Raw genomic sequence first — 26311 nt, 5'->3', positions numbered from 1 at the left:
AATCAAACTCTAGTATTCATATCAATAACACTCTTGAGAGTCGATTTGTTTAAAGTATAAGAAAGAAGAAAAAATCCCTATACAAAATTTCGCATGACTAATTTAGTTTTTTTTTCTTTTTCTTTTAGAATGATTAGGCATAACTAATATGGCTTTGCTTTGTAACAAGTACTAATTCAACCTCTGTATAATTGATGTGTTTGGTTTCGGCATACCACTCTATTGCAGCATATAGTTTCCATTTTCAAACTCTGCATTACTTGCTGGCATAACTATGCACCAACGTATGTATTGTTGTGTGTTAGATAAAATGTAGAGTAAGAATACACGTATCTCTCTATAACAAACATCCCTATATAACAATCATTCACTATAAAAAGTTATATTTTTCTCGAAACCGATTTTTACGTTATGTTATAATCTATATCCTCTATAACATCACTTCACTATAGCAGCCAAAAAATATCGGAACAAATGAGATTATAGAGAGGTTTGACTGTATAAACAAAACTTGAATTAGAATATTTAAAAATAAAAATGTCTCTAAAGTAGGCAATCTCTGCATAACAATTCTTCACCGCACAACGATCTTTAATTTATAGAAAGGCCAATGATGTGTTCTCGTTCAAATTCATTATTTCCAGAAATTCCACACGTAACTGAACAAAGCTCCATCACCTGGAGTAGTGCTGTATTCTGGGCCGGGCCCGGGCCTTCGTGGGCCAAACGGGCCGAGCTTCGTGGGCCTGGGCTCTGGCGGTCCCGGGCTTCGTGGGCTCAACGGGTGAAACCGGCCCGTGACGGGCCTAAGCCCACATGGTCCTGGGCTTAACGGGCCGGGCTCGTGGGCTTCGCGGGCCTAGCGGTTTTTTTTTTAAGGCAATTTCTTGTAGTATCATGGGTATATTAAAAATATATATGTAGTATATATGTAGATCTAATTATTAAAGTGCTTGACGAAAAAGAAAAATAACAAAACAATAGTAAAACACTAAATTGTCATGCATAATATATTGTCTTGTAGTATATATATTGTATCTTATGTATATATATTATAACTTATTACTTATATATTTTCTTGTAGTATATATTGTATGTTATGTATATATATTCTCTTATATATTTTTTTGTAGTATATATTGTATCTTATGTATATATATTCTCTTATATATTTTCTTGTAGTATATATATTGTATCTTATGTATATATATTCTCTTATATATTTTCTTGTAGTATATATATTGTATCTTATGTATATATATTCTCTTATATATTTTCTTGTAGTATATATTGTATCTTATGTATATATATTCTCTTATATATTTTCTTGTAGTATATATTGTATGTTATGTATATATTGTAGCTTATAAATAATTCTAAGTAAAGACAAAGAAATATTGCGAAAAGATATTCAAGGGTAGAAGCAATAAATTTTATTACCAAAAATGGCATATCTTTCTTAGTCATCCTTCCCCCAATGGAATGAGCACAACAAGGTACTAATACCACCATTAGAAGGAAAAAAACTAAGGAAGATGTGCCAAAATACAAGTTACATATTAGTCTATGTATTATCTCTAACAAATCTCATAAATCCTTCAAGGTTCGGAGGAGGTTATGTTGGTGGTGGTGGAAAAGAAGCTTGTTCATCACCACTTCCGGGCGAAGCCGAATCCTCCGCAAGTTCCGCTATCATTTCTTCATAAGCTTCATCTATCGCCGGTTGTGATTCTGCAATTCCAAAGTTTCTTCTTTCCGAGCGGATCCAATCTCTAAACAGTATTGATTTTTCCAAGCTATCCCTCATAGACGCTCTATGATCACCTATTTGCAGTCTTGTTTGACTGAAAGCGCTCTCTGATGCAACAGTTGAAGCTTGAATTGATAAAATATCCCGAGCCATCCTTGCAAGAACCGGAAAATGTTTTTCCCTTGCCTTCCACCATTCCAAAAGATCAAAAGAGTCGTCTGGATTCTCCTTTTCAAGTCCCTGAGACAAATAAACTTGAAGCTCATTTAGATGTGAAGTTTCATCATAATTATCACCTTGAGAACCCCTGAACTCCGTCCAAGATTTAAGAGCTTTTAAGCCCGCAGCTCTTTTAGACGATTGTGAGCTAGACGAAGTAGGGGTTGGAATAGTTGGCCTAGCATGCTCTAAGGCAAGTTGATAAGCATTATAAACTGTTTGAGCATTAATTTTAATTGAGGCTTTTGCATCTGCAAGTGTAGCAACTTCCTCACTTGAAAGATCTAAAGCCTTATAAATATTTGAATACCAAAAATGAGGACCTCCCAATTTCATTGTAGGATTTAACATTGCAGCAACACCATAAATAGGAGGGATAGGAAAAAAAAATATTTTTTAAACTTTTGTTTCATTTCATTTATAGCAAGTTCATAAATGTCCCCACCCTCACCAAATTCAACAAACAAATCAGATAGTGCTGCAATATAAACTAAACAGTTTGAAATAGTAGGATAATATTGCCCAGAAAATGCATTTGTAGCAATTTAAAAATGTTCTAAAAAATCTAAAAGAATTTTAACATTCGTCCAATCTTGAGTAGTAAGCATTTCATCATCATCCTCACCATCTACCCGAGAATTAAACGTTGCATTAATTGGGTTTCTATATTCATATGCAACTACTAAACTTTCGTACATACAATTCCATCTAGTCGGGCAAGGTTTTGGAACCTTTCTTTCTCTAAGGCCATATTCATCACATTTTTTAAAATACTCTCTAAGTCTACTTCTACGGTTTGAATAAAAAAGCCAATTAAGAGCCATTCTAACCTTTTCAATTTCTATGTTTAAAATTCGCATACCATCACCGACAATTAAATGATAAATATGACAAATACATCTAACATGGAAAATATTAGTAAATGCAGGATTTAGTGTTGTTGTAAGCATGCCTATAGCACTAGTGTTACTAGAAGCATTATCCATAGAAATTGTCATTATTTTATCGCTAAAGCAAAAATATCTACAAATATCTGCAACAGTGCTAGCTATAAACTTACCTGTGTGACGCGAATTAATTATTCTATATGCAATTATGCGTTTTTGCATTATCCATTCCTCATCTATCCAATGACTTGTAACAGTTAGATAATCACAATCATTACCACTTCTACCAATATCAGTAGTAATAGAAATCTGATTAGGTATATGAGTAAATAAATACCGCAAGTATTGTTCATATTCATGTTTGAATTTATAAATATCACTCTTAACTGTTGCGCGAGGCCAACCTTTATAAGTAGGATTAAAAACTCTTCTAATATAATGAACCCAATTAGGATTAGAAGCAAAAGTATAAGGTAAGCACATAACAGTAATCATCTTTGCTAATTCTTCACGATCTCTATTTGGATCGTAATATAAAATACCTCCGGTGACAGTGTTAATTCCTGGTTGAACTAAATTTGAACCTGTACTAGGGTTAACCGCAGAATCTACACTTGTCCCCTCTAACTGCGCTTTCATTTGAAAAAATCTAGCCTTATCTCTAGGGTGTGTTTTTATGTGCCTAGTCAAACTACTCGTGCCGCTACAGTCTCCAGTATATTTATGCGCCATTAATTTCCCACAAGTTTTACACTTAGCCTTATTTTGTTCTCTTACTTGAGTAAAAAAATTCCAAACTAATGATGTTTCTAGGTGTTTAGCAGGTTCTCTATTAAAAGTAGGAGTTTCTACAGGTGGGTCGACCGGTGCATCAGTTGGGTTATTAAGAGGACTAGTAGGTGTATTATCTAAATCCGGTGATTGGGTTTCATCATCATCCTCATTTTCCTCATTATTTTCTAAGATAGTTTCATTAGGATAAAGAGCATTCATAATTTCATCATCTAATCTTTCACCTGGTGCAACATTATGGTAAAATTCACTATCGGTAAATTGAAAACAAGGGTGATCACTATCAAGAATTAAAGGAGGATGACGTCTAGGTTGGCGACTACTTTCACCTTGCTTATCTTTTCTAGGTCGGGGAGCCGGGGGAAGGGTAGTTGGTTGGCCACTACTTTCACCAGTTTTATCTTTTCCTTTACCAAACATTTTTTTCAAATAAAATGCCATATTAATTATAATTATGCAATCTAAACCACACAAAAATATATTCTTAAAACGTAAGAGTTGAAACGAGTTTACCGGATTGCCGAACAACTTCTTGAAAATTGAAAATCGTTGAACACTTGAAAACTTCAATTCAACAACTTCACAATTTTTCACGAAATTTCAACAATAGATTAAGTAATTATAGTAGAGAGATTGAGAGAGATTGAGAAATATTGATGAATTGGTGAATAAAAATGAAAGAATGAGGGGGTATTTATAGTTGAGAAATGGGGAAAAGTGTAATTATATAAAGTTTGGGGTTAAAATAAAGTTTGGGGGCCAAATGACCATTTTCTAAACTACCAAACGGTCAAAAAAAAGCCCCAAACGGCTACTTTTCAAATATGGCCGTTGGGCTGTTTTTTAAAAAAAATAAAATAAAATTATAGCCGTTAGGCTCGCTAGGCCCGCTGGGCCCGGACCAGGCCCGCCAGCCGGTCCCGGGCTAAACGGTCCCGGGCTCGTGGGCTTACCAAAGAAGACCAGCCCGCCTCGGGCTTTAAGAGACCAGCAGGACCGGCCCACCAGGACCGGCCCACCAGGCCCGTGAGGCCCGTTAAGACCGCGGGCCCGGTCCAGTCCGGTCCGGTTCGGGACCGGCCCACAGTGCAGCATTAACCTGGAGCACTCAAGACAGTCGGGAATATAATTCTTCCATAACTTCTCACCTTAGCTCTAGAATTTCTTGTAAACGCAAAGACAACACTGAGCTCAAAGAAACTTTCTAAAAGCTATCGCCCACCGTATTACAGAAAACAGGATATGAATAACTGAGGATTTAAACCTTAATATCACCTTCAAACATAGAATATGAATTAGATCAAGCCACAATGCAAGTCTGAAAAGGGTTCACCATCTTAGCAAGTGAAATAGACTCAGAAAAATCTCATGGGGTATTTTTAAACACAAATTTCGTAGATGACCGTGCAACATAATTATAGAACTGAAAAAAAATTGCAGATAGCCAAACCACCCCAAATTTGATGAATGACTCTAGGCATCTGCTGCAGGTTGAGTTAACCCATACTGTACAAGCAATTTGTTCAGGGATTCCGGCGATTGCACCTGGTATTTGACTTTACCATTGAAAAGGAACACCTCTGCTAGCTCAAGCTTCTCCGAAGTAAGACTTGTACTATCCATAGTCTTACTGAGCACCTTCAGAACAAGTTGAACTGCTTCCTCTCTTGTGATCTCATCCTTGTAGTCCTGCTTCAACATCGACTGCGCTGCTTGATTGTTAGCCCCAATTGCTGCTGCCTTCCAACCGCCATAGTTACCACTTGGATCACTCATGTACAGTTGGAACCCATAGTTCTTATCCCAGCCTGCAAAAAGAAATGAGACACCAAATGGACGAAGCCCACCAAACTGTGTGTAGCCTTGCTTGGTATCGCACAGAGATTGAACTAGCTGTTCAACAGGCATTGGTTCTTGATAAGCAAAAGTATAACGTTGAGCTTGTACCCTAGCGGTGTTGATGAGGATGTTGGCATCTGACATTATTCCAGCCACAGCACATGCGACATGGTCATCAATCTTATACATCTTTTCAGTGGATGTTGAAGTCTGAAGTAGCTTTGAGGTAACCTTCTTTTCACCTACCAAAACTACACCATCTTTAGCTAAGATACCTATTGCACTCCCTGCATTGCCAATGGCTTCCATTGCATACTCAACCTGATATAAACGACCTTCTGGGGAGAAGATAGTTGTGCGGCTATCATATCTTCTAGACATTGTATATTCTGCAGCAAGTACGAACACATGTTCAAGCAGTACTTTTTAGATCTAATGACAAATTTATAGTGTATATAAATAGAATGAGCTGGAGAAACTTCAAGAAGAATAAAGACATAAATACTGCTCAATCCAAGGTACTCAAAAGGAACTTTCCACTCAATGAATTAGAAACATAAATGTCCTCAAGTGGCAGACCGATTAAATAACTTTGAAAGAGGATAACTTTGAAACATAATATCTGGAGGCAATTTGACTGCGCATGAAGGAAAAATGACAATTAAATAATTCAATTTCTCGGATGTATTTGCAACTCCAATTTACAAAGATGGATATAGATGCACATGATGACTTAAATATGTCTTCCCTTTCCTCAATTTTTTTTAGTTTTGTGCTAGTTTGCTGCAAAGCTACCAATTATCTGTCAGCTTATGCAACCACCATATTGAGATATCATGCATCTCGCTCAAGTTAATGGAGTCATCTAGTTATTTCATTGTTCCCATTGAAGGGGTGGACATCAGTCAGTCGGTTCGGTTTTGCAAAAGTTCACTTTGGTTTTTCGTTTTTCGATTTGTCAATTTTGGTAACTGGAACCGAACAGTAGTAATTTTGGTTTGGTTTGACCATTTTCATGTTCGGTTCGGTTTAATCGGTTTGGTTTTAAATTTTTTTCATCCCGCCATGTACACACAATTTTTCCACCACCACCACCACAATGTTGGACACCACCGTCCATGCACCCGTAACCACCATTGGTCAGACCACCTTCAACAAAATATTCACACCAGCCACTGTCCAACTCCACTACTGCCATTTTCCCAAACTCTCACATCAAACCGCTGCAAAGGCTCCTTCCTCCATCAATTTGATCACCATCAGTTTCTTTCCAAAGCCATAGTACTTCTCATAAACCACCATACCTATTCTCTGAAACCAGCCACAACCACCATTCAACAAAACTAGTGGCTCTCCTATTCTTTTTCCACTCGCACGTTTTCCTCTTTGAACCAATTCCATATGCATCACTGAAATACTCACACAGATAGTCTCAAATACTCACTGCATATATTTCCATTACTCAGAAGCATCATCTACAATCACCAAAAACTAGGAGCGGATGTACCGTTGCAGGTACGGGTTCAATTGAAGCCATAACTTTCGACACAGAGCATAAATTTATGTGTAAAAATTTACTAGAATAGCAATAAATAATAGACATGAACTCATAACTTCAAAATTATAATGTTTTTAATGCTAAAAACCTAAAAATTGAACCCATAGAATTTAAATCTTGGATCCACCTCTACCAAAGACCACCAGTGACATAAGCTTCCTTCTTTCAAAAACCCACGGGACATCAATCTTCAACAGAGAGCCACAAAAACCACCAAGCCTCCGCCCTCTTCTTGATTAAACTTCGGTTTTTTGGTTCAACGGAAAAACAGTACCCTTGAAACCGACGCCGAACCGAAGTTATAAAAAAAATTAAACGTTAACCGAAAATAAACCGAAAAACCAAAATTTCAGTTCGGCCGGTTCTTTTAGTTTTTTCTGGTTATATGCCCATCCCTAGTTCCCAAGGAGTAGACAGATCGGTTACCTTGCTTTTTGCATAAGTAGGCACATTGGTGTTGCAAACACACACGTACATACATCTTTCGAATGAAAACACAATTGCAGACAAACTTTTTAGATGGATATTCTTTTCCTGACAGGATAATCTACTAACGACAGCCCATGTGGACCAACCCCCCCCCCCCTTTCTCGGTCTATCTCTAAGCACATTGGATAGAACCTAGTGCCAAGCCAAAAGGTTAGCAATATTCCCTGCTTCCCAAAAGAGAAAATTCCCACCCCATTCCTCTAGCATATCTTTTCCTCCTTTTCCCTATTCTTCTCCATTTAGGCCTATAATTTTAATGAGTGTGAAATATCCCTTTTAAATTCTACTTTGCACTTAGTTGTAGTTTTTATGTTAGTTATTATAAGCCAAAATGCAAATTCATAAGCAATCCAGAAAGCATCAAGGTTGTAAGCCAACATGATTGAAGTGCGTTGTCCAGCAATATCACCTTTAACGTGTTTGTCTATAGCAATTCCTTCTGTTTCCAGTTAAATATATTCTACTCTTACCTTTTTTTTTTAAGTAGTTTATCCTCCCCCCCCACCCCCCACCCCACCCCCACCCCCACACACACACACACACGCACACAAAAAAGCCTGATTTCAGCACTAAGCAGATGAATGATTAATCAGTAGAATTAGAACCATCCTAGACTACAAAATAGATATGCCTAAATGAGAACTCACATTTTTTCGTGCATTTTCAAATTTCACATCGTTGCTCTCTTATTTTTCTAAAAAGAAAAATCTGATATACAGAAAATAGAATAAACTAAAAAGATATAGGAAAAAGCTATATTGTAAAAAAAGATTATCACAACAGAAAAAAAGAGAGAATAATTCATATTGAGATTGTAAGCATTGTCGGGAAAAGATTAAAACTTACAGCTGGATTTCGCCGGAGAAAGAGATGGAAAGAGTATCAAGTGTCGACTTGCCGAAGAAGAAAGAAATTGGGAGTTTGAGACTTTGAGTCCAATTTTTGCTATCCATCTAAAGAGACTTGGGCTTGTGAGTATGTAATCCATAGCACCAAATCAGCCTATATAAATTAGGAATGTTTGCACAAATAGTCGGCTAAATTTATAATTTATTTTTTTTAGTCGATATACAAAATTATATACTAATATAATATAATATAATATAATATAATATATATATAATATATATTTATTTATTATTTATATTTAGTTTAATTGATTATGTAGTCGGCTATTTAGGTTAATTCTTCGATAAATTAAGGAATCTCGAAACTATATCCGATCTTTGTGTTTGAGAGAGTTGTGATCATCACTTTGTGCATTAAAAGTTGGTTTAGAAAGTTTTATTACTTAACGTACTAGTAGTCTATTTACATGTGTCCATAATTATTTGTTGTTCTAATGCAATGTTCGATAACATTATATACATGTGTATGTGTTATAAAATGTACAAAAAATGTCCGGAAAAATTACAAGGGAGTGGAGTAGACTTAACAAGGCAACGGTGTAGAGTTTGAACTTTTGATCGGAGAGCTCATTGGGTAAACCAATTGCGAATTAATTGGCTATCTAACACACTTGAAAGTAGAAGTGCTTGCTTTATAAAATAGTCACACTTGGCTTGAGTTGCACTCCCTTAAATAGGTACCAAACAAGGGGCAAGTGCATAGTTAGCCATTTTCATGGATGCTATTTATATATTAGCCACTATTTATTTTGTCCTGAAATTTTTAACTTAAAAATCTTAATTTCAAGACATTTTTGTCTCGAAAATTTGAACTGAAAAACTAAAATTCAGGATACACTGGCTAATTCCTAAATAGCAACCCCTTAAAGTGACTACCTAGTGGCATTTCTACGATAACTGATACAAAGGATTTTTAGCTTGCTATACTATAATAGAAACATATTTATCACCTTTATTTAGGTTCCTTATTAATTAATTTGTATATCTATATTTACAAGTTATATACAAAATCATTAAAAAGAAAAAAATTCAAGATCCTTAATTTAGCTTGTGAGTTACACGACACCCCCTCCCCTCCCCCAATTTTCGCTTCTTTTCCTTTCCAAAGTTTTTCAAATTCAGTTTCTCTCTTTCTTGCTACTTACCCAAAATCACTATTTCTTTTTGAACAATGCAGAAGAAATTCGGAATATTGCTCTAGAATCAAGCTGTGAGTAAGTTTTGAATCTTGTTTTCTTTCTTTCTAAAATCTTTATCGTATGTGACTTGTATATGATACATCAATACCCAAAACAATATGCGATACAGTACTAATACAATTATATTAGATTTTTAATGTAGAGTTATGACTGAAACTTGAATAAGATGAAGATCATAATTGTATCACAGTTTTTCAGAAATGTATCGCGATTGTATTATAATTGTATATGTATCATAATTGTTGCATGAATTATATTACAAATGTATGATAATTGTATATTGTTACGAGCAGTTGTGAGTTCATGACGAATTTCACAGTTTGTATCACAAATATATGATAATTGTATAGTAATTTGTTAGTATTGTATCATGTATTATTTTTAGTATTAATGTACTAGATACAAGTATGATATATTATGTTTTAGGTATTGATGTATCTGACACAATTATCATATAATTCCTGAATATTTTTTCATTTTCAGTGTTGTCCAGTATCCCAACAAAAGAATGATACAATTAATAATTTTTTAATAATATAAAGTTGTTGGCAATGGTAGGAACAGAGAAGATGGAGATTCTGGGTGTAGATTGAGGGATTTTGATGTAAAGAAAATGAGAGAGAAGAGGAGAGGGAAAAAAAGGAAAGGATGTAATCGGATCCCTTAATTGAAGACACATATAATGGGGTGGGAGCTTTTTAAGGAGCAATGTATATAATTTGTAAGCAAAAATCTAGATACTTATTAAAAACTACAAAACATAGGAAATATAAATAAATAAATTTCTAATAAAGTATAGCTAGGTAAAAATCCACTAATACAAAAAGGAACGACTGCTCAAGAGAGGTCCAACAGAAAACGGCCTGACCTTATAGTGTGAGTGACCCAATTAGCTAAAGGGAAATTTTCGTTCATATACCATGTAGGAAACTATATTACCAAATATGTTCAAAGTTTGCATATTACCCTTCATGTTAATAGTATTTCTACATAATATATACAATGCATTAAATAAGGAATCATTATAGCTGTAGGATTCCTTATTTAGGTGAGCTAAAAAGGGGGAATTAAATATTTTTCAAATCTTCCAACGCAAATCACGCACAGTAATCACTATCGTCTACTTCGTTACAAACTTCCAGTACTCTGTTTTTTGCGCTAAGCTCTGTTTCAACATTTTCTCTGATTTTGCCGATTTCACAAATAAAAATCGACAAAATCTTCTACAATTCTTCTGCAACAAAAGCAATTATGGTGAAAATACCAATTATGCTACAACTGAATGAGAATTGGGATAGCTACGGGAGATTTAGAGAATTTGAGGTCGATGGCATTATAGCCGATGACGATGCGACTTATAGTTTATTGATTTCTACAATAGCACAGCAATTAATGATTGATACATCCGAAAAAATTATAGAAATCAAATACATTGTCAACGAGCATTGTCCTCCAATGGAAATTAGTAACGATATGGATGTTCGTGTATAGATGGAGACGAAAAAGGAAAACAAAAACTTAGGATTATATCCACTATGTATAATTGTTCGCAATTTCAATATGGAATTGAGTATCACCAATGAGTATCTACAAAATTTCTACATTTATTCTGCATTAAAACTACAAAATATGTGAAAAATTAATATGAAATACTGAATTTCAACCTTTCTATAAATTATCTACAAATTTTCTACAAACTGGTGATAACAATATTTATATTTATTTTCATGCAGATTCATCTGGAATACTAACGTTACTTGATATGCCAACATCTCCCGTTATAGAGGAATATGAAAGTATAATAATAACAGATAGTACACCAAGTTCTATTGAAGTAGGACAAGTATACCAAGACAAGGAAACAATTGCAACTGCAATGAAGCACTATTCTGTCATGCACAAGTTCCAATTCAGGGTTAAAAGATCTAGTGCTAGAAGGTATGAACATATGAATAGTCAAATATTATTATTTTTTTAATTTTGTAGTTTATTTATAATTTTTTACTTCTTCAGTTTTCCTTGTGATAATGTTTAGCAAAATTATAGTTATATTGTATTTATTATTGTATAATGTGATTGTTTAAGCTAAAATAATTTTTTTTAATCTAAATTTTAACCCATTGTTTAAAATATATTTTTTTTTGTAGCTACTGGTTGATATGTGTTGGTGAAAACTGTACATGACACTTCAAGGCAACTAGCATAAATGATTCTGCAATGTTCAAGGTCAGAAATTTCGACAAACAACACACATGCTCTTTAATGGACAATACATTCATACAACGCAAACCTACTGCCATAATAGTTGGTAGCATGGTTATTCCAAAATATTCTGATCCTAAGAAAATTTACACCCCAAAAGACATTCAATTTGACATATTGTCTGAACTCGACGTGAATCTAACCTACATGCAAGCCTGGAGAGCAATGAAAAAGGCTTTACAGCTTTTGAGAGATCAACCTGCTGACTTCTACAGTAAATTGCCTAGTTATTTAATTTATTTGTATATTCTAGAGAAAACTTATCTGGGGTTTGTAGTTAAATTGAAGAAGACAGACGATGACTGTTTCTTGTATGTATTTGTTGTGATTTGTACGTCAATCAGTGGTTGGAAATATTGTAGGCCAATTGTAGTAGTTGATGGGATATTTTTAAAGTCAGCGTATAGGGGAATAATGCTAATAGCCAGTACAATAGATGCAGCAGGTACTGAAGTTTTATTAGTAGAAATATTGTAGCTTGTATTCTTTTTTAGTACTTGCATATTAATTGTAGATATATTGTAGAATAATTGTAGTTTGTATATATATGTCTTCTTCTGCATTTTTGTTGTAGCCAATTAATTGCTTATTGCCATATAATGTAGGTACCATATTACCATTGACATATGCTGTTGTTGATTCAGAGAATGACGCATCATGGAAGTGGTTTTTTGAGCAATTCAAGCTCGCGTATGGTGAAAGAGCAAACATGTGTGTTGTTTCGGATCGGAATAAGAGTATCTTGAAGGCAACATCTATTGTTTATCCCGGCATGCCACATCATTCATACATGTGGCATATCTGGACAAATATATGGGCAAAGTTCAAGAAGGGACATCTTAAGCTAAGTGAATTATACTTTGCCACGGTGCGGTCATACACACTTGATGAATTTAATGAAAGGATGTCAAAGATTGAGGAGATTGTCCCCCGTGTTAAAGCATACTTATACGATATTGGATATTATAGATGGTCTCGAGTACATGCAACGGTGAACAGAACTTGGACTATGACATCAAACATCGCAGAGTCGTTGAATGTTATAACAAAATATGCAAGAGAGTTGCCGATAGTAGAATTATTAAAGTATATGAGGACCCTTCTTGAACGTTGGACGAAAGTAAAATTATTGAAAGCAAAGGGTACATTCATATACACTGGATATAAATTCAACAAAAGAGTTGGATGACAACATAACATTGTCGCACAAGCTTAGAGTAAGATCTGATTATTTATTGAATCAAATTCATAAACAGCACAATGTAGTTTTTTTATTGATATTTTGTAGATATTTTGTATATAGCTTGATTTTAACCATATATGAATTGTTTTTTGTTTGTAATGTACTCGTAGGTAAGGGCTTCAACAGACTACATCCATACAGTAATAGATGGTATGAGGTGCTATATTATTTGTCTTGAAATAAGAAATGTAGTTGAGCAATTCCAGCTTGATGAACTACCTTGTTCGCATGCTTTGGCTGCTTTAAGACAAATGGATTAGTCCTTTGAAGAATATTGTTCTCCTTATTACACAAAGGTGAACCTCTTGCGTACGTATGAAATATCAGTAAATCTGCTGCCTGATGAAAGCAAATGGAATGTGCCACAACATATAACTAAAGAAGTAGTAAATCCATCCAAATGAGGGAAAAGGCAGCCAGGAAGACCTCAGAAAGAAAGATACAAAACATATGATGAAATAAATTCAAAGAAGTACAAGGTTTCATCGGCAACTGCGGAGGAGAAGGGCATAACAAAAGATCTTGCAAGAATGCACCCAAAATGAAATAAAATTCTATGTAGTTAACAGAATATTTGATGAAAATTTGTTGGTTAGTTTTGGATAACAGATGTTGATGTGTAATAGTTGTTTTTTTAAATATCATAATGTAGTTAGTTATGATGTTTCTATAATGAGATAATACTTTCTTATATTGATTTGTTTATGAATGTTTTCTCTCTATATATATATATATATAATCTATAACTTTTTTACTATATATGCAATACTTTACATAGTTGCTAATGTATTTTAACAGTTTATCTACAATAAAACTACTAAAAAATACATTATCGGGAATTTACAGAGTATATACATTATAAACCTGTAGGAAAGTAGTTAAAAACCAAGTCATAATGTAGATGAAGTATTGTTTACATTCAACAAAATAAATATAAAAGAAACAAAACACACTGTTATAATAATCTACAGAATATCTACAAATACAACTACAAAAAAACTACAAAATATCTGTAGCTGACGTAATATATAGATTAAAATTCTGGTAGAAAGAAGCTTTATGGTGGAAATAATGTAGATCAAAATAACTGTATAAAATTTCAGTTGGAAATGATTTAAATGCTAAAAATAATGAAGATCAAGTACTGTAAAGATTCAACAAGTGAATATAAACCCAACAGAATGTTTTCATTTGAACTACAATACTGGATAAAAAAAAAATAAAGGCTACTATAATTGTAGCACAAGTATGCTACAATTAAAACATACTAAAATGTTCAAAAAATTGTCTATCATCTTTCTTATAAACTAGCATCAACTACACAATTGTACTACATGTTCCATTCAAAAGATTACAACTACTTCTTCTTCCTCTGGACTCGTGTTTTCTCATTCAAAGCTGGTGCACATTTCCTCCTTGCCAATTTGCCTGTCACCTCACTATCACTAATTGCCCCAAGCTCCTGCTTCTTTCTAGCATAGTCCCAAAGTAGCGCTCCATAGCGTTTACGGTGTTGGTCAATATCAGAAAGGTCTTCTGGGGGAATTGATAATTCTCCAATACTAACATACTCTGCAACGGCAGCAACAAATACATCACAATCTCTGCAAAAAGATAACAAAATGTCAATATTTACCAAACCATCAGGAAAAAAAATGGTTAAATGTATAAAAAAAAAAGAAGAATTTTGTTACAGTGATCCTTCTTTTTGCTGTGGTATCTCTCCGACTATCCACTGAATGTTAAGAGGTTCGGTAACAACTTTCTCAATGTATGCTTTTGTATTCTTGAAGTTGATATCTTTCCGCTCCCCATAAAACCCGGTGCATGACAAATACAAAGGGATAATAATAGAAAACTTGTCGACACAAGATTCAACAATAGGATGATTACGTGAAGAGACCATGGAATCATTCGCATAAAGACACCTTTCTGCAATGTCAAAAACAACCAACACCCAGTGGAATTTTTCTACAATGTTGACGTGTATGATGACATAATCAACTTCATCTCATGCAACATTTGCGAGTAGTCTATACCCCAATATATATTCTGCTACAACATCCTGGGGTTCGACTACAGAAAACTTCTTTTCTTGAGGAGAATTTTTGAACTTTTCATAAATCTGATCAATCCTAATCTTGAAAACACAATCTGTTGTAGTAAATCTGGTGTTGTTTTGGGGGCCATACTTGCCTCTTTTTCTCAAGTAATACATTATAACATTAATGTGCTGCAATAAAAAACAGATTGCATTTATACTACATGTTATCTCAAAAAATTCTACACAAAACTACAAACTATCTACAATACATCTACAATCAGAATACAAAGCATCTATTCATTCAGAAAATACAAAGTATCTACAATTTATCTACAAAAAAAAACTACAAATTAAATCCATTGAATATTACTGAGTCGTTAATGACTTGTCCTGGGTGTGCAAGGGAAAAGAACCACTCTTTCTTGTCAACCTTTTCAACTCCAAGATCCAACTATGACTTAATTTGATTGTCCTTTATAGAATACGGAGCCTTCCTCCTATATAAACTAATAGAAATTAAAATAAAATTATTGAATGAAGTGGATGTGTAAAAGATGAATACAGGAATATAAGTGTCAAATTGTGCAACCTAACCTCTTTGAACGTGTATCGGTACCGTTGTATAACCACTTGTGGAATTGATCCAATAACTCACGGTCTACATTTTGACCAATAACACTAGTAAACGGGTGCTTGAGGTGGAATATTAGAGGTCCAACCGAGGTACTACCACCAGAAGAATATAAAGGGAGAAATGGTGATCGGGCATGCTTTCCCGACTGCCTTGTTCTACCTTGATGCATGGGTGTTGTTTCATCTTGTATAGGCTCGCCGAACTTAACCAACTGGGTGAAGTTATCAGGCAGCTCGAAATCATCAAGCGTAACCTCCTTCTTCTCACCTCCGGATTCTTCTGAATCACCTACATTCACAAACTTTGCCTCTTCACCTACATTGTCATCTTCCGGGTACTGCTGTTCTGTTTGAGCTGCTACTGTCACTCCATGAATTGGAGATTGTGCATGCAGATCTTCCCTCTCTGAAACACCATGTATATATAACTTAATAGAATGGTAAAAATATTGAAACAAAAAGAAAATATCTCTGAAAATAATTTCAAACCTGCATTCTCTTCATCAACAGCCCCTTCAAAATGTGTATATAAATCAACACGTGCTGGATGATTTTCTTCACCATGCGCACATTCAACATGTTCTGTTTTTTTCATTAAAAATATTAAATAATACTGGATAGTATTGGCTTGACAATTTATGAAGATATGAAGGTGTGTCATAATATGTACATAAATCTGTATTCCTGTGTAAATAAGCTGGAATTAATTGTATATATTTTGTATATATAATGTAGACAAATTGTAGTTATGTTGCAGATATTTTGTAGTTATTTTGTAGATGTTGTGTATGTAATTGTAGATATATTGGAGATACCTGTTTTGCTGGGGCTGACCTGTACTGTTTCACCACTATTGAACTGAAATTGCTGATTGTTCTTGTCTTTTGGTTGGTCAGTATTTTTGGTTGAACTCCCAGCAAACTGTAAGTTTTATATTAGTTAGGATATATATTTTAGAGGTGACATAAATAGTTTTGTTAATATAATTAAGATTCAAATGTTACCTTTGCATCAACTTGATCATTTGGATTGTTTATCACCTGCAAAACAGTCTTGACTGATTCCTTTATTAGGTCTCGAAGGCTACCTAGTTCTTCAAATACATCTTCCCTAAGTTTTTCAAGCTTTTCATCGACCTACATAATAAAAAAAATACATAGTTACCTTTAGAAATATATATTAAAATACATATACACTATTATATAAAAATTAGAATGCTTTATTAGGACTACATGTTACCTTCTCAACACCTCTTTTTAACTTTTATTTTACGAAGAATAGACTCATTTTCCTCTTTTCTAATTGATTCTCTGGGTTCCAATGGAGGGGCATCAACTTTTGGATTCTCAGAAACATGTTCCACCTCTTCAATTGTGTACTCAACTTTATCAGGAAAAGACATCGTTGAAAGCTCTTCAGGTGATTCATTTATGTTGGTGAACTGAATGATGAAAGAAATAAATTAGCTTGTTTGAGGCAGAATATGTATACAAAATATAGATATTTTGTAGATATATTGTATTATAATGAATAAAGACCATTTACCTTCATCCATTCAGGCTTGATCATTTTGTCTTCAATTGCAGCTAACCAAATCTGACCCTTAGCAGCTGACCAGTTTAGTATGCGAGAGATTGAATTAGAAATCTTTGTAGCTATATCAATGTTGACGGAGGAGCAACACTCATACAACCATACTTGCATGGCTAGTGGGAATCCTCGAATAAGATAAGAATGAACGGAAGGATTTAGCATGTGCCTAACAGATTCAATCAGGTGTCTGTAAGACTGAACACCCCATGGAAATGACTCGTACTGACCGGATTCAACTAAATAAAACCTAAAATGATCTACCAACCCAATATGGTGACAAATGAAGTATTCTATGAGATATAGAATACATAACTTGATTGCATCCTTATTATTGACCCAACTTTTGGTTATTACTATCTGTTTTAGGTATGTTTTTTCCACTTTTACTTTATTTGAAAAGTAACTGCTCATTAACTTACTGACATAACTAGGAGTGTAACCAAAGTTTGTCACCTCAGTATGACATCTAAGACCAATTATTACTGCAAACTCTCTCAATCCAAAATTTAACCTCTCACCTTTTAACTCAGCTGAAAAATAGGAAGCATCAGATGATTTCAATTCATACTTCATAAGAAGATGAATAGCTTGATTTTGCATGCATAAATTGGGAAATGACAGTAAATAACCAAAGCATGTCTTCTTGAATAACTTCAAACCATTTGGAGATAAAAACGCTTTAATTTGGCTAGGAATGCTAGGGTCACATAATGTCTGGAATCTAAGCACCCTATAATCAACATTATGGGATGCAAAAAAATGTTCATTCTGCAAAATTCAACAAATGTAATCTAACATTAATACGGTAATTAAAAACCACTGATACATTTGTATGTTTCTACAAAATAACTTCAAAATTATACAATATAACAACAATGTTAAAATAGATCAACAAATCTACAATTAAACTATAAAATTAAGACAAATAATCTCACATTATTTCAGTACTTAAAAACATAGATACATATGCAATTTATATACAACATTTCTACAAATCAAAAAAACCATAGAGTTGTAGATGTTTACCAACTAAAACAGGCGAAATAAGTAATGAAGAAATAAAAAATTCTTACCTTCACCGGTGAGTGTTTTCGAACATTTTGAGGAGTTTTAACACCAAGGTTTTTTTTTTGAAATTTTCTTCTTTTTGAGAGTTTTTGAACTGGGAGCCACCTTAGCTTTCTTTCCAGGTTTACTGATAGACACATCTTCTACAAAATCATCATCTATAACTATCCCTTTTCGTTTCTTATCCACTTGTTTGATTGGCCTCGAAGATTCTCCAACATCGAAATCATGTTTTTGTTTAGTTCTAGCTTCAGCCCTGATTTGACGAGGAGAAACACTATGCTTCATATCTATAATTGTATGTGCAGATTTCCCTTGCTTTGGGGGTGAATGTGGTGATAATACACCCAACTCTAAAGAATGTACATCAGATTCTACATCTTTTTTAGGGCTGTGTTTTGAAGCTTTGTTCTCCTTCATTGAGAAATTTTGAAGCTCAAGGGGAATTAAAAGTGTGTATGAACGAAATTGAAGATTTGACTTTAATTTTAACTGGGTTTGTATAAGAAGCTTCAGCAGTGGGTTTGAAGCTTTGTTTTTCTGGTTTTAGCAGAGGTAAAAATGGCTAGAATCGTGTGTGCGTGTCGTGATACGTGGGTGGGGTCGTGGGTTTAGGAGAGAGAAACATGGGGGAGGGGGATATGGAGGAATATACGGTACCTTTAATTTATGAGTGATATAAGGTACAATTAATGTACAGTTAAAACACCTTATGGTATAGAATTGATAATTAAGTATACTAAATATAATTAAATCAAACCTTAAACATTAAAGGTAATATAATTTCCTACGTGACATAGAATTGTAAAAATTCCTTAGCTAAATAACCATCACAGAACAGCCCAAACCATAGTGGGTTTTGAGATTTGGAAGACTGAATAAGATATTCCTCATAAATCTACGCGGTTTGCCTTGTGGATACACCAGTTAATGTCTTTTCGAGTACATCACCAGTTAATTGTAATACTTGCTTTTTCAAGTTTTATTTATTAGATGATCAATGACAGAGTGACGAGAACTAAAGCCTCTTCAATTAGTAATCAATTACAATTAACTCAAGCTAATAAATCAAATATTCATACTAATGTTCATTTTTTTTAATGTCTAGGCTAGTTTGTGCGCCTCGACTATTTTACTGGATACTTGCTCCCTCACATCAGTACAAATATCGAATAACTCTATTTATCAAAGTTTAGGCACATGAAAAGAAATCATCAAGTATTTTTTTTCTCGTAATAAGCGAGCCAAATGTAATCTTGAGGTACTGTGAACTAGTATTTTGGACGCAAAGTATAAAATTATGAATAAAATTTTCTAAAATTACAAAAAATAATAGATACGAAATTATAATATTAAAAATACAATGATTCAATATTATTTAAAAATTAAATTTATAGAGGTTAAATATTGAATCCGGCTCCGCGGTAAACGCCATAATAAAACATGTAATTGTGAGACCTCGTAATATTATTTTAATTTGTCATGCACCTAATCCGCGTTGTATATAACTGTTGAAAAAGAAGGCAAACCCTACTAAAATCTCCAAGAAAATCTTTGCCAACCATTTCCACTAAAGAAGAGGACTTAATTGGGAGGAGGAAAGTAGACATATTGGCATTGGGTTTTGAGCCTCTTTTGTTTCTTTTTTCATCTTTTTGTTGGTCATGAATTGAAGGTAGAAAACATGTACTGATGTTTTCTTTAATCTTTTTGACTTTAATAGGCAGCATATTTTGATCATTGAGCTTTTACTTGATGAGTTGATTGAGGAAAGAAACACCAAAAAGTGGACACAACATGAAACTCTTAAATCTCATACTTAAATTTTTAGGGATTTGCCGACTTTATTACTACTTTAATTTCCCATTAAGATGAGGAAAACACCTCAGTACTTAGACATATAATCATTGCTTTGTATTCTTTTCTCTTTTTTCACTACATTTCTTTTTCAAAAAAGAAAGGAAAGAAATGTTTAGGCTGATGTAATTAGGCAAAATAATGCTTGGATTTCCACTTAGAGCTGGTTTGTTCCCTCTTCTTATTGCGCAAACATAAGACTCTTCCCTTTTCTCCATTTTTTTATGAATTAATTAAGATTTTTATGGCTAATAATGCAAAAACTATAGTGAAACTCTCCAGAGTCCAGACCAATCTTAGCTTTTCGAGAGAAATTCAAAAATAGCCAGATTTATAAGTGGTCATTCAAAAATAGCCACAGTTTTAAAAGTAATCGAAATTTAGCCACTTTTCACGCAAAGATAAATCTGAGCGAAAATACTGTTCAAAATTCGGAAAAATACTCCAGCATAATATACTGGAATTCCAGTATAATATACCGGTCCAGCGGTACTCCATTCTCCAGTATATTATACCGGAGCCATCGAGTATGTCTGTTCAGCATAATATGCTGGAAGTTCATATACAGGTGCACCGAACTCCAGTATATTATGCTGGACCGATCTCTGTTGCAGCAAAATAGTGGCTATTTTTCAATGACTTGACAAACGCTGGCTATTTTTGAATGACTAGTTCGAAAATTGGCTAGCCCATGCTATTTTAACTAGCTTTTCTCCAAGGAGATAAAATCTCATCATGTAAAAGAATCTTACCATTTATATTATAGTTATTCCTGCAAATTACGACCTACTCCTGCAATACGAGCAAATATATCATGTCGATTGCTCAATTATACTTTGGCCATGTTACGTTGTGTTAGCATTACAACGAGCTCCCTCTGAACTCCTGGAAAAATGGAATTGAAAAAATATATACGTTGCGTATTCAAATGTAATGAATCCAAATGAAACAAATGGATATTAAGGATTCATATAGCCGACTTAGTTGAATTAGGATTGAGGCATTGTTATTGGTATGAATTAGCTGGGAAATAAGGGAATCAAGAGAAAAACTTCTCCTTACAGCCCATCTACCAATTTATCTTTTACAATTTCTAACCAAATCCAATGAAAGATACACACCCCCAATTGAGAAAACAAGAAAAATTCAAGTCTTCTGCACTAAGAGGCGTGTACACTACATATACCAATTAAGTGAACATTTACATATACCAACACAAACCCAAATCTTCTGCAGTTTTTTTACACAATCCCCTATTTGAAACTTTAGCAGTAGTGTAACTGCAGTATTTCCAAACAAGGTCCAAGGTAGAGTTTCCAGAATACACTTGTTCAAAGTAATCAGATCGTTCTCTGCCATTTGATACTCTACACAAATTTGCTGATACCTCTGAATGGAGCTTCTTAAACCGAGTTACCATATAGCCTGTTACCAACAAGTGCATTGCGAAACTTCAAAAGACAAGTCTTTGCGCGCTGATATTGTCAACAACCTTGTTACCAAGACAGATAAGCGGCTTGTAGTACAATCCTAAGCCTCAAACTCATTCCTGGATAAAAAGGTAAAGAAACTTAATGTCAGTTCCAGCAGGGTATACACAATGAACATCATAAGCACACAACCTTGGATATGTAACTTTATCAAGTAAAAAAAATTTAACAGTTTGATCCACACCACATTATTGTTTTTCTTTTTTGGGTGGGTGATCCACTATGTTTTGTTTCCTTGACAAGGACTAGTCCGGAAAGAGCAATTGACACTGACCAACAGAACAATGAACTCAACAAACAACAATCATGAAAATCACTAACAAGTGTACTGCTCAAATTGGTCAGAAACACCAGCAAGAGCTTGGGTTTCATGTATCCTGAATCTCAAAAGATGAGCTGATTTTAAGTAACTTTTTGAAATTCATATCATTGTTATGACAGCGATATTGATTTCTACAAGGAAATGGCTTCAGTTTTCCAAATAAAAGTTTCATAGGAACATATCATTACTGGCAACATTGCTATAGCAGAATCATAGCTGTTATGAGTATGAAAAATGGGTTAAACGACGTATAAAGTCAATCATCGAGAAGCTGTTATGAGTATGAAAAATGGGTTAAACGATGTATAAAGTCAATCATCTAGAAGTCCTAGCAATTAAGAAATTAAGAGAGATCTGCATTTCTCCTATAATAGAAGTATGGAAATGTGGAAATGTTTAGAAGGAAAGCAAAGTAAAGGACCGAAGTAACGTGAGATTGGTAACAAAAAGATACACCCTGGCTGTCATACTACCAAACATGACACAATTACCAACTTCCATATTTGTAGGTATACCAAGTAAATCCATTTACAGTAATATGCTTGCTGATGTATATCCAACAGTAAGAACATTTTTGAATAGTTTGAACATTCAAAATAACATTAATAACAACAGAAGGTGCTCAGAATTTACCCGTAAACATGCCAGGTAAGAATTCCTTTCATATTTATATAATCAGCAAAAGAAACAAAGTGAAACAGAAGCATGTACAAATACAATAATCCTACTCAATTAAGACATGAAACAAAATCATTGAGGGTGAAATGAGAGACATAATATTGGCACTAAAAGGAAAGGTTATGACAAAGAAAAGACTTTTCCTGTTATTAGAAAAAATCCAAGGAGTACATAGATGACATATGCATTGTCGCGAGATTACATTGGCACAGGGAATATTGAAACAAATGCAAGGAAAATTAACATTTTGATCAAAAGAAGCACTAAGGACCTTGGGTGGATCTCAGTACAGTCGAAGTAAGCTCCTCGCAATTGAGTGTGAGCCATTTGGCCTACTTTTTCCTGGTAAACCTCTCCGGCTGCCTCTCATGGGTGCCAAGTAGAACCTCAAGAGTCCATTATCAAGATGACTAGGTGAATACCTCGCACTCCGATTCCTCTCCAACACAAAATCATCTCTTTTCTTCTTTACATGGCCATTCATCTCAACACCAGATTTCCTCACACTCCCACCAAACGATCCACCAATACCGTTGGTCGAGCTCCTCCAGCTCACACTGCTATTACTCCTGAACACCTTCCTATTAATACCACCTCTTACATCACCATTGGTCCTCAAATCTTGCCAAGATTCCGAAAATGACCTCTCCACCCCATTTGATCTACTATACCTATCATCGTCCTCATCTTTGTTCCCATTACTACTACTTCTCCTATGTATAAAACCCCATAAATTCCAGGCCCACCTCCTTGACTTTTTGGACGACCCCTTTCGATCCCCACCATTTCCAATCACCGAACCATTATCCCTAAAACCTGTCAATTCAAAAGTCTCAGAGCAGTCATCTCTCAAAGAATTGGAATTCGAGAACGAATTTGAATCCCTCTCACCAACCAACACTTTGGCTCCATGAAATTGATCGCTCACATTCACAGCAGGCAATACTACTTTATTAGCATTAGACATTGCAGCAGCCTTCATCTCATCAATTTCGGCCACGACAGCAGCTGCAGTCTTCCTAATTGAATTAGACCTATCAAGACTCTTCCTTCTCCTCGAAGACGAATCAGAGTAATACTCCTTAGTCTGAGTAGTACCTCCAGGGACCCCACCTTCATCCTCATTGATAGAATTCATTGAAATACGTGGTGGTTCTTCAACCAGTATCTGGTTATCCGTACGGGGAATTTGCACAACAGGGGCATCTTCTATCACTGAAACCATAGGTGGCATTCTAGGAAAAGTACTCCTACCAATCAAATAACCATCCCAAGAAGCGCGAGGCTCGTCGAAAGAATACCTCGGATCATCAAAGCTAATCCTACCAGCATCGAGTGAAAACCGAGGATCAGTATCACAAGACCTTCTCCCAAAACCATAATCTGCTATCTCCGATTGGGTATCCCTATTATTATAACGCCTTGAAATAGGCTTTCCTACAGGCAATGTACCCGAATTTTCGCCATTGTTTCTCTTTTTCAGCTTCTGTTTTCGCCTCCAGTTGTGCCACTTCTTGCTAAACACTGATGCAGCTGACCAAAAACTCCCTGCAACTGAAGCCTTTTTCGCCTGCGAATCAAGATCTATATGATCTTTCATCGGCTTCAATATATCCCCATTATTCACCTCCTCCACTTCTTCTACTACAATCTCTGGTTCCACCTCGTTCTCCACTGGTTTCACCTCTTCAGTTATTTCATCCACCACATCCTCTAATTCTTCATCGTTTTCGGGTTCTTCTTCTTCTTCCTCATTTACAATATCATCTGGGTTTTGCGAACAAGTGGGTTGTTTAGCAGTACTTTTTGTCTCGTCGTCAATGGAGAACAAAGACCAAAGAGTATTACGACCACGAACGTCACAGGATTTCCTTTGGGGTTCAAAAGCAGAAGCATTAAAGCCCAACGCCTCGTTTTTCGAAGCACTAAAAGACTTAGTCCGACGAAGCTCGGGGAAAAACGAGGCGTTGGGTTTATTATTAGTGGGTTTAGGAGGAAGATTATTAGCAGAAGGCTTCGAAAAAAGCGATTTAATAGCTGATGCTGCTGCAGAAGAAGAGGAAGTAGAAGGACGGCGAGAAGAAGAAGAAGGATTATTATTATTACTGTTATTGTCTAAAGTAGTAAGGCGTTCACAGAGACATTCAGGGCAAAAGCCGGTGAATTGTTCATCAGGGTGACGGTCGCAGCTGAAGGAGGAGCGCGGTGGTTGCAGCAACGGCGGCGGCGGTGGTGGTTGTGTTGGGTCTACACTGGTGGGATTCATTCCCGGCGAATGCAATGGTGCTGTGTGCAATGCGCACTCTGCTCATGTTAGTTACAGCAGCATTATGTACCAGGGCGTATTATAGCGAGAAGAGAGTACCAAAATTTGCAGAATTTATGTTCACAACGGGCAAGTAAGAGAGAGAGAGAGAGAGAAAGAAGAAGAGTAGAATGTGTTGGAAGGAGAGACAAATTAAAAGAAACAAGAAAATCTCTCTTTCTCTCCCTAGATTCTCTTTTCTTGTTTCTCTCTCTAAATTCTCTTCTTTACCAATATACCCTTGATATGTTTCTGGCCTTTTTTTGAATTAATTAATACAATATTAAGTACGTATAACATTTAATCTTTATATCACCAATTAATATCTATAGTAATTGTGAATAAATGACCTTAAAAACAATAGGTATAACCTATTAAATAATGCAATACAATGACCTTAAACAATTTACTTCATCCAAATGGAGAATGAAGCAACATTTCTCCTATATTCAAAAACAATTTGATCAAATTCGAATTAAGTTGTCTAGTTCTTGAAATAAAATTGAACGCAAAATAAATTAAATCATTTCCAAATTACATTAACAAAAGAGAAACTAAAAATCCACATTGATATATTTTTCTCATTTTAGAGGTTTCTGATATTATTTTACAATTTTATTAGCTCTTGAAACAGCGTTGAATATTTTGTGAAAACACATACTACAAAATTAATTTATCTCAATTTAAGCATTGCCAAACACTCAGCTGAATCAAAAGTTTCACTTTTTTCCATTAGTATTTTTTTAAAATAAGAAATGTATTATTTAAATTCATTTACTTTTAGGAGAACTTTGGATTTTCAAAGATTCCTGTCTTGATAGAAAGCAAAAGTAAATCACGCCATCACACTTTCATCTCCTTTCGCTTTCTTTGCTTTTTCTTCTTTTAATTTTTTGTGTTTTTTTCAAAGAAAAAAAATAACTCTGCTATTTTTGTTGGTTAAGGGAGTTTCTTTTTGTTTTAGGGGGGCTTTCTTTTTCAGTGTCTTTTTTTGTTTTTTAGCACTAAAATTTGAGTCCCATCGTCGTACCATTTGCTACTTGTGGGTTGTTATGTTTCACCTGACCCATACACCATATTCTGTGTCTCTCTACTTAGTTTTTGTTAATTAGCATGTTAGAAATTTCTAATAAGGAGCATTTTCTAGTTTGATGAGCTAGAAAATTTATATAATT

The 26311-nt window shown here is 34.7% G+C and overlaps 3 protein-coding genes across 4 annotated transcripts; 1 reads left to right on the top strand and 2 right to left on the bottom strand.

Annotated features, from left to right (window-relative positions):
• Positions 1–4919: 4919 nt before the first annotated feature.
• LOC107782966 (proteasome subunit alpha type-4) lies at positions 4920–8524 on the bottom strand. 2 transcript variants are annotated; one of them, XM_016603925.2, is made up of 2 exons: positions 8381–8524; positions 4920–5876 (listed from the first exon to the last, which is right to left on the bottom strand). In XM_016603925.2, exon 2 carries the CDS (start codon positions 5866–5868, stop codon positions 5122–5124), a length of 747 nt encoding a protein of 248 aa, XP_016459411.1. In that variant the 5' UTR covers positions 5869–5876; positions 8381–8524; the 3' UTR covers positions 4920–5121. The 2 variants fall into 2 exon arrangements, with proteins under 2 accessions (XP_016459411.1, XP_075078873.1); XM_075222772.1 differs by lacking the exon at positions 8381–8524 and adding an exon at positions 7472–7623.
• A 3379-nt stretch (positions 8525–11903) lies between these two features.
• On the top strand, positions 11904–13092 carry LOC107782944 (uncharacterized). The gene is made up of 2 exons (XM_016603908.2): positions 11904–12348; positions 12509–13092. Exons 1-2 carry the CDS (start codon positions 11904–11906, stop codon positions 13090–13092), a joined length of 1029 nt encoding a protein of 342 aa, XP_016459394.2.
• An 8322-nt stretch (positions 13093–21414) lies between these two features.
• LOC107782953 (protein OCTOPUS-like) lies at positions 21415–25258 on the bottom strand. Its single transcript, XM_016603916.2, has 2 exons — positions 23103–25258; positions 21415–21890 (listed from the first exon to the last, which is right to left on the bottom strand). Exon 1 carries the CDS (start codon positions 25095–25097, stop codon positions 23115–23117), a length of 1983 nt encoding a protein of 660 aa, XP_016459402.2. The 5' UTR covers positions 25098–25258; the 3' UTR covers positions 21415–21890; positions 23103–23114.
• Positions 25259–26311: the final 1053 nt, after the last annotated feature.

Source organism: Nicotiana tabacum, chromosome 10 (genome assembly GCF_000715075.1).
Source record: "Nicotiana tabacum cultivar K326 chromosome 10, ASM71507v2, whole genome shotgun sequence".
Lineage (NCBI taxonomy): Eukaryota > Viridiplantae > Streptophyta > Magnoliopsida > Solanales > Solanaceae > Nicotiana > Nicotiana tabacum.
Note: the sequence above shows the minus strand (reverse complement) of the source record. Positions and strands in the feature narration are given on the sequence as shown.